The sequence below is a fragment of the Apteryx mantelli genome, chromosome 15 (assembly GCF_036417845.1).
Source record: "Apteryx mantelli isolate bAptMan1 chromosome 15, bAptMan1.hap1, whole genome shotgun sequence".
NCBI lineage: Eukaryota > Metazoa > Chordata > Aves > Apterygiformes > Apterygidae > Apteryx > Apteryx mantelli.
The window spans coordinates 11859327-11868507 of NC_089992.1; the positions used below are offsets into that span (position 1 = coordinate 11859327).

The 9181-nt window shown below is 40.8% G+C and overlaps 1 protein-coding gene across 1 annotated transcript; it reads left to right on the plus strand.

Moving 5' to 3' along the window:
- Nucleotides 1-58: 58 nt before the first annotated feature.
- Nucleotides 59-5113, plus strand: C15H15orf40 (chromosome 15 C15orf40 homolog). Its single transcript, XM_067305467.1, has 4 exons — nucleotides 59-150; nucleotides 229-340; nucleotides 2004-2131; nucleotides 4225-5113. The coding sequence occupies exons 1-4, from the start codon at nucleotides 88-90 to the stop codon at nucleotides 4315-4317; spliced, it is 396 nt and encodes a 131-aa protein (XP_067161568.1). The 5' UTR covers nucleotides 59-87; the 3' UTR covers nucleotides 4318-5113.
- Nucleotides 5114-9181: the final 4068 nt, after the last annotated feature.

A 9181-nucleotide genomic window follows, 5' to 3' on the forward strand; every position in this document is an offset into this window, starting at 1 on the left:
CCGCAGCGCGCAGGCGCGGCCGGGGGCGGGGCCTCGCGCTCCCGGGGGCGGGGCTAGCTGCTGTTGCCGGAAGCGCCGGGCCGCGGGATGCTGGCCCTCGCCGGCCTCCGTCGGCTGCCGGGGCGGCGCGGCGCGGCCATGCCCCGCAAGGTGGGTGCGGGCCGCGGGCGCGGGGCCGGCGCGGGCGCGGGGCCGCGGCGGCGCTGACGGCGCGTGTCTCTCTTGCAGGGAAAGGGCGGCGGGGAGGCCGCCCCCGCGGGGCCCGTGGCGGCGGGCGGCGATGGCTCCGTGCGGGTGGCCGTGCGCGCCAAGCCCGGGTGCCGGCGCAGCGCCGTGACAGGTACGCGCCGCTCGGGCGGGCGGGCCGCGGCCCCGGCTCCGGCACCGGCTCCATCCCCGGCGGCAGCGCGCCCTGTGCCCCTGGCCAGGCGCGGCCGCCCGCGCTGCTCGTTTCGCCCCTCCTGCGGCGGGGGCCGGGCCTGCTTGGGGGTCGGTTTGGGACTGCGCCGGGCCCCCCTGCCCTTCAGGAGCGCTGTGGCTGCCGGCGGCGTTAGCGGAGCGATAGGGCTGATCTGTACGGAAGGCGCCTGGCGCTGAGCAGCGGGTGCCGTGGCTCTTAAAGGAAAAGTACGCACGGGTGCGACATGGTGACAGGCGGGAGGGTTTCCCTGCGCTGCTCCTGACCTGTCCGCTTAGCTCCGTGGCCAGCGGGGGGAGCCGTGCACCGGCTGCGCGAGGGCTCCGTCGCCCTGAGGTGGGTGGAGCAGGGCGGTTTGAGAATTTTGAGCGGTTTTACGGGAAAGCTGCTCCCGTGGCTTTTCTGGATAGACAGTGCAGATCATCTTTCTCACTCTAGAGACAGCTGTCAACAATTCAGGACGCAACGGTAAAAGTAGTTTTCTAACTAGACCAGTACTCACCTCCATCCCCCAAGTTGTTAAACGTTTCAACAGAAAATTGAAAAGTAGTAATTTCACATTTTTCTTAAAAGAAAAAACAAGAGTAGCTCTTTCACATTCACCTGCCGGTAGCACTGAGTGGTGCTGTGAGCATTATATAAATTCTTTTGAACTGATTCTTTTTGAAAAAAGTAACAACAAACATATTTGATCAGCTCTTCGATGTTGCATGTGTGATTTCATGCGTACTACTTGAGTCCCAAGAGCTTATGTGTTTTTTTCCAACTATAAAAGTTTGATCTAATCAAATGTGTTCCCCCTCTGCAAATCTGGACTTGCTTATGTACAAATTAAACCCAGTCTTTATATGTGTATGAGGCTAACATGGTGGACCTATTATCTGTAGTACAACTTACTACATCCTGTGCCTCTCATCAGAGGGATGTTAAAGTCTGTTTACAACTGTTAGATGTTTCAACAGGAATGAAAAGTAGTAGCAATAAAGCAGGTTAAGGCCATAATTGGTGTTGTTTAAAAATATATATAAATTTAAAAGCTGAAGCAGAGTAGAAGTGAATTTTAAGATCACATATTTAAATATTTACACTCAAGAAACACTGGGCAATTTGGTGAGATTCAGTTGTGTTCAGTAAAATGTAAACACGTTGGCAGTAGGTTATAGCACAGTATGCAGGCGCGCTTGGCTACCAAGAGTCTGTTCATGATAGCATAGATCTTTGTGCAGGCTTTTTTATCATGCTTTTTTGGGGGGTAACGCTGCATGCTGCAAAGCTGGATCTACAGCAGCAGCAGAATGGGCCTTGTATAGAGAGATTTAGCCCAATACCCCAATTGCTATAGTGTAAAATCCGTTAATTCTTAGATGCAATCTAATGCAGGTCCGTAGGGTTTGTTTGTACTGGCTGACTGTTTTAACTCAGAGTAATTTGTGGAGCGTAAAAATGGCAAGTTACCTGCTGTTCTGGGAGCTTATTTGGATTTAAATTAAAAACACTTCTGAAAACATAAATATTAATTTTTAAGAGCTAAGAACTAGATATTTTGAATACTTTGAGCATAAAATCCTTAAAATATTTGTTATAGATGTGACAACTGAGGCAGTAGGTGTAGCTATTGCTGCACCTCCGTCGGAAGGGGAGGCAAATGCAGAGCTGTGTCGCTACCTCTCTAAGGTGCTAGAGGTGAAGAAGAGTGAAGTTATTTTAGAGAAGGTACTTTTTTTTTTTCTCTCTCCTTTTCTTTCAGTCTTGCCGTGCTGCAGTTCAAATTCAAGCTTCTGAAACTTATTCACTGGACATTTGATAGAGGGAGCCTGTTCTCCAAGTACTGCTGATCGAGTTTCTAGCATTCAGTCCAAAAGTGTTCACAAGACATTTGAATGGTGTTTAACTGAGTTAATGGAATGACTCATTCAGAAAAACCTAGTATAGGAGGAACCACAGCTGGTTTTGAGATCTTTAATCAGAATGGTTCTCACTGTGATATATTTTCCAAATTTGTGTGGTTCATGTTTTCTGTGACCTTTAAAGATTCACTTGTTTTCTTTTCAAATCCACTTCACAAAATTAATGCGCTTTGCAGAAAATAAGTATTTTATTAGTAACTTTGCAGTCATATTTTTGAAGATACTTCTGTATTTGAGTGAAAAATTTCTGACAAATAATTCTGCCACAACAGTAAGAGCATATATAAATACTCAGATTATAGCTGGGCCTTAAGAATTTCTTTGTAGCAGCAGAACTTCCATGTTTTGGCTTTGGCAAGTGGAAACTGTTTGTTTTATTCATTGCACTGAATAAATAATTTATTTTATTAATTCATTGTACTTAAAGTCAGTTTTTCCAACCCTGTTCATTTATAGTTTATGAACATGAGAGCACAATGAAAAACTGTCCTTTTTATTTTTGAATGTTGGCTGTAAGTTTAATGTAGTAGTTGTAGAAGTCTGTTAACAGTGGTAATGACAATGTGATCAATGAATTGAGTGCTGCTTTGCTGAAAGGTAGAGATGCCAAGGTTTGAGTCCTTTTTTTCCTGAATCCTAGACAAACTACTTTATCAATATTTTATAGATAACACTGCTTTTCTGCCTGAAAGGGACGTTGAGGTTTAACTAGGTTATTCTCATAAATGCTAAGTAGAATCAAGCATAAAAGGGACCAGCATTGTCTGACCTTCTTGACTCAGTTGTTCTGACCTACAGCATCCAAATAATTGCACGCTAGCGTTTGCCTTTGACAAACCACTGTTTGCTCTCAGTGAAGCATAGTGGTAAAGTCTGCATTTTCCTTGTGGCTCACATCTTCCTTCTAATCTGCTAGGTGTACAAAACAAGTGCTTTCTGGTACTGGTTGTTCTCTCTTACTGATACTTGCTTTATGATAAGTGATAACAACATTAGCAAAACCAATCCAAGTAGGAAATGATCTAGTAAAAAACTGGGGTTACTGGATTTTTATGCAAGGGTCTTGATTTTCATCATCAGTGGGCTAGACTGCTTCAAAATCTATTTTTCATTTTAAAATTCACACCTTATTGCTGTATACTAGGGTTAAGAACTTTTTCCTCCTTCAGGATGTCTCTTGTGAACCTTTCAAATACCTTCCTGCTAGGCCACAGACTAACATGCAGCTTGTTTGTTTCTAATGTCTTCACTGAATGCCAGCAAGGTTGTGACCTCAGGCAATATGACATGAGCTTGCAGGTTTTATCAGTTCCTACATTAAATAGTAATTTTGTTGGTAATACTTGAAATATTATTGATTTTTTTCATAAATGCTGTATGAATCTGGAATGTCTCATAGGTTTTATGCAATGCCATTTCTTTTCCTCCTGTTAATAATTATAAACCTGAGAACTCAGCTTAAGAGTAACTAATATTCTTTGGGACACCATGTTGAAGGAAGATCTGAAAGTCCACATCTATCAAACATACACAGTAACTTTTTTAAAGCCAAAATGCAAATGTAGTTGGGGTCTTGCTTCTTGATGATACAACTGAATTATGGAAGTTTATCACTCCTTGCTTCTTCTCCTAGCCCGTAAAAAGAGCATCAATTTAGGGCATGCTCTGGCAGCTGTATCTAATTTTTAAAAGATAGTAGATAAAACATTGCTTTTCACTTTTAAAATAGCTAGAAAGAACACTGATGAACCATTTCTCACTTCTGTTAATTCTGCATACCTACACGCCAAGAGTTATTTTTCCAAGTATCTGATATATTGGCATTACAGCAAGATTTTTGGAATGTGTATGTGGTGGTGATTCTCTGAAAGATATTTTTTGTGTGTGTGTCTAAACCAGGGTGGTAAATCACGTGACAAAGTGGTGAAGATTTTGGTATCGAAGACACCAGATGAGATATTAGAAAAACTGAAAAAAGAAGCTTCCAGTTGACCTAAAACAAGAGCAGGAAATGGAACGATGCATCTTGGTAAATGGTGTGATGTTCTTATGTAAAACTGGTCCTGTTGAGAATTTGGATAATGACTAGGGAAAGATACTTCTTTAGCCCCTCTGTTAGTACAGCTGCTGCGTAGTTGAAGTGTTTGCGTAGGTCTGGACCTTCTCCTTTATTGTTGTATGTAGTGAAATTAGAAAAACTGGTCTTTACAGAGGTTCCAGGTCTGCCTCAGTCACTACAGATTTTTTTTCCTCTGGAGAGTTTCCTGTCCATACAAATTTGTAAGATTTGTCCTCTTTCCTTGTCCCTTAACAAACGGTTTAGAGAACTTGTTTTTAAAGGAAATAAACTTTGGTTCACAAAATAAAAGGCTTGGAGTGACAGGCTTCTAAGGCATTGGTTAGATGTCAAAAGAAATGCCGTGCAAAAGGATAAATCAATCTAGATGGTAAAGAGCACAGAAGAGCATTCTCTGTAATATCTGGTGGCAGGCATAGGGTGCACTTCCCCTCTGTTACCTGCACATCTGTAAGTCTAAATTAAATTTATTTGAAGCCAGTATCCTATGTTGAGCACACACTAACTAAAAGCAGAATCATCTCCTGAGTAACTGAAACAAAATCAGAAGTCTGCAGTATGAAAAACTGACCCAGAACCTAATAATTGCATACATAAAGTCACTTTGTAATAGTCTGTAATTAATTTCCTGAAAAGTAGAGATACAGTCATGGTTTCTTTGCCAAATGTCAAATGTAATGACTGTTTTTAATAATAAAAAAGGCAAAAATATTTCAAACTTTGTTTTGTATTTATATTTTTGACAAAAAAATTGTTTCCTAGGTGTCACTTTGTACAATGTTGGTTTTTAGCAGGGCTTGTTTGCAATCTTTTCTTGGTTTAAAAATTAGTAGTATTCTAGTCAGTAGAAAGCTGAGCAGGGTCTTACATAGAACAGAACTAACAAGAAGTCTGAAACAAAATGTGCAACCGTCCAGTGTCCCAGGATAATGAAGCTTTAAGGGGTAAAGAAGCCTTAAGTTTTCTCCTTATCGTGCTTCACAAGTCAGAGTAAGATTAAACCAGTATTTCCCCAAAATGGATGTGATATTTTACCAGTCACTGGTAGGAGTTTGCTTTTTATCTCAGTAACTGCTGATGTCTGAAATGGTACTCTCTTTACTGTGTTTGTCATTTAAAAAAAAAAAAGTAATTTTAATGGCTAAAATAAAAAAGAAAAAATGTTCTAAAGGTCTGTTTCAGGTTAGTCATACCTTCCTCTGGAAACCAGTCTGTTGTAAATGCAAAAGGTACAGCTAAATTTCTTTATTAGCTTCACATAGTGCAGACTTCATAGCTAACAATTCAGTTTTCCATGGTCAAAAATCTTTTGCCTTAGCTAATTCTTCCTGCTTCCTTTTATTCTTAATATTGCAACAGTTGTTTTTAGTGTCAGAGAACTGATCCTACTGGTGTATACCATGATGCCAGGTCCTTCAAGGAGACTCAATTTCACAGATCTTCTTAAAATGCTATTTGCTTATTTCGATCGAGTTTGGCGGAATAATTCTGTAGATCACGAATGCTATTTGTTTACTGTTTTGTATCAGGGCTCCTTGTTCTCTCAGGCCTGTGGCCAGCCATACGTTGCCTCACGTGCCTCTCCTTGCTTAGCCCTTTCGGTCTGGAAGGGCCGGTTTGGTTAAGTTCTGTTGTCTTTGCTGTCCTGTGAGCTTTGGCTCAGGGCTCCTTGCTGCTTCATCTGTTCTTGCCTGGCAGGGGGGTCCCATCTCTTGCAGAAAAATTAAGGCAAAGCAAGCAAAAAATAAGTGATGTGTTTTCTTTTTTTCTTAGTTTCCAGGCTTCTCTGTGTTATGAGTGGAAAACAGCAATCCAGAGAATGATGAATCCTGCATTAATAAATTATATGCTGAGATGAATCCTGCAACAGCCATTATACAGATTTCCTAGGAAACTGATACCACGTGTTACATGATATGTATTATACACTATGTTGAAATAATGTATTACATTTTTCCATGATTTCAGAGCCATTTTGAGGGAAGAACTGGGTGGATATGTACAGTCACTGAAGTATGTTGGTCTCCAGTGATGATTATCTATAACATTAGCCAACTTAATCTTTCCATTCCCTACTGAGACTTGGTTTAATTTGTCCAGTTTAGTTGTCATAGTTTGCAAAATTTGTTACAGTTAACTATTTTTTAGCATTGCTTCTTAAGCAAAAATATTGGTGGCATGTATTCAAGACCTAACTTCTGTTGCTCAATGCATTAGCTAGTTAAGGTCTTGGTGCAGGTGTAACAAAGCCATGGCAAAAGGAACCCACAGTAGCAATTAAAGCAGAGGGATGAAAATTAAGTTCCATTAGCAGTGGCTTCCCTCACTCAAGACTAAGTGGAATAGCTTGCAGTGTGGCAACTCAGCCTTTATATGCTGGGAACAGAGAATGTATTTAATATCAGTAACCAAAATTAAGTATTTTAGAAAGGTAATATAGGTAGAATTGTGGTGTTGCCATATCTGATATCTGAGAGCCTCTTATATCAGTATTTTTATGCACACTCCCAGTTATATCTATAATATTCCAGTTGCAGATGCATTTATGCTGGTGACATGCCTGGGAGGCAGGAAGATCATTGCTGATGCACTGTACAGCAGAAGTGAGAAACAAGAGTTAAGCTGCATGATCAAACAAGACACCAGTGCCAAAACTGTGATTTAGGCCTAGCTCTTTCAGATCTTGCGTTGAAATCCTAGCCCTTCAGCTGTCTCTTCGTGAACACAGTTAAGCATCTTTCACTCCATTGAGAAATTTATGGTAGCAAATATTCCCTAAACTTCCAGCGGAGTAAATTTTTCATAGAACTGTGCTTTGTGATACTGCTTCCAAGAACTTCAAAACACCCTTCACATTCCCTATCTCAAAGTACTAGACCAGTATAAAAACATTGCAGTGCCAGGTGCTGCCCTCTTTTTAATTGTTGGTCCCCAATTTTGCCCATTTGCCTGAGAATGTCTTTTTCTTCAAGCAACATGATTACTCAACTATTTGATATCCAACAAATTACTCAAGCTCTACCCTCTTTTCCTAATGCATTGTCTGACAAATCTCAGTAGGATAAGTCTAGCAGTGAACTAATATCTTAGTACTTACAGACCTGGGCAGTGGTTACAGATGTGCTTTTTTTTTATATATATAATTAAGTTGTTTAAGCATTAGCAAAATATAAGTTATCTGAATAAGTTTTATGTCAAGCAGTCTTATGGCACAGATCACTCTTGCTCTTTCTTCCCCTCTGTTACATTCATTTTCTAAAATCAAACTTTGAAAGTAGGTGCATGGTTTCATTGCAGCATGCTAGCATGCTAATTAAGGATATGTAATTATACCCTCTGAAGCTGGCCTCTTTGCTCTTTAACTTTCAAATCCACTCCATTTATCATGTGCAGCTCATCCCTATCTCTCCTTGTAGTCCCCTGTGTTTCTAAATCCCTATTTCCTCCTGTATTATCAATCCAAATAATCCTGTATAATTGACAACTTTGTCAATAACTGGCAGTGGCAGTTTACCAGAAAGCACAGTTTAATATCTTCCTTCCCTCAGCCTCCAGGAAGATAGATACACCTGATTTTTCTCCTCATTACTTCACATGTCTTGCGCTCAGTATTTTCCCTCTCATGCTGTTTGTTTGCATATGTAAAACCTGGACCAGCTGAGTCCCATTTTTTTTTTATTCTAGCTTACTGTATTCCCTTCTTAATGTTTTTAGCCTTTTTCTCAGGAGGATGAATCATTGTTATATTAGCTACTGTAAAAATGTGCTCCTCTGTCTCCTTCTGGGAACACAGCGCTTTACCTGCATGTAAAGCATATCTTGGTTAATATTCTCTGCCCCAAATGCAGCAGCCTTTTAAAAAGTGCTGTTAATGTAACCAAGATGCAATAAATAGTCAAAAGGCTGCTTAAGAAATGAAATACTTGCCTGAAAGACTCTGATACTTCTCTAAGGTCCTGGGAATCCATGTCTTCCTGGTCCTTTATATATTAGCTTTTCAAGTAATGAATTTTTAGTGAACCATAAAGAATTTCCTTCATCTATAAATGTGGTATTTGTTTGTTTTTGTGTTGTCTCAGAAGCTGGGAAAGCTGGAGTGAGTTTGTTCAATAGGGAGACACCATGCCGTCTTGCTGCAGCATCAGGCTCAATTTTTGGAACGTTTAAATAACATTTTGGTTCTTTACTGTCAGCCTAATCTCAAGAAAGACAGGTGGAAAGGGAAATACATCGAGTATCTACCATTCAGTCACTATAGAAACATGCTCTAAAGAGAACAGTTGGCCAGGGACTTCAGGAGAAAAGAATGTCAAAATGAACAGCAAAGGGTCAAAGCCTCATTTTGTGCTGCTCAGAAGAAGCAGGCGTCTGCCGTAAGAGAATAACTGGGGTTACAAAGTGCAATTCTGGGGTAATTGCCATTAAGCTGGTTTCTTTTTTCTATTACCTAGTATGAGTGCATGGGAAGGGTTGCAGCGTGCTGTTCTCTGGCCAGTATTCATTGCTATAATGAGTCTTGCAGAACGGTGGTGAACTACGATGCATTAAGGCATAATTTAAAAAAAAAATTTTTTTCAAAGCCCCTAATGCATACTTGGTGCCCATTTATCTGAAAGGGGCATTGGCAAGTTGAATTTTATAAAATAAGCTATTTCTGTGGAACTGTCTTTTACTGTTGCCCTTTTCGGTAGCTTGTCTTAAAATCTGCAAAGCTTTCTGCTTCTTTTTTAATGCTCAGGGAGGTCTTGGGGTAAATTTGAAAGCAGTAGCATCACGCGC

Bases quoted from the DNA above. Each gene is read 5' to 3' on its own strand.
- C15H15orf40 (XM_067305467.1), top strand. From the start codon at position 88: ATGCTGGCCCTCGCCGGCCTCCGTCGGCTGCCGGGGCGGCGCGGCGCG. The intron at 341-2,003 runs GTACGCGCCGCT...TATTTGTTATAG, and splicing joins CCGGCGCAGCGCCGTGACAG to ATGTGACAACTGAGGCAGTA. The intron at 2,132-4,224 runs GTACTTTTTTTT...TGTCTAAACCAG, and splicing joins GTGAAGTTATTTTAGAGAAG to GGTGGTAAATCACGTGACAA.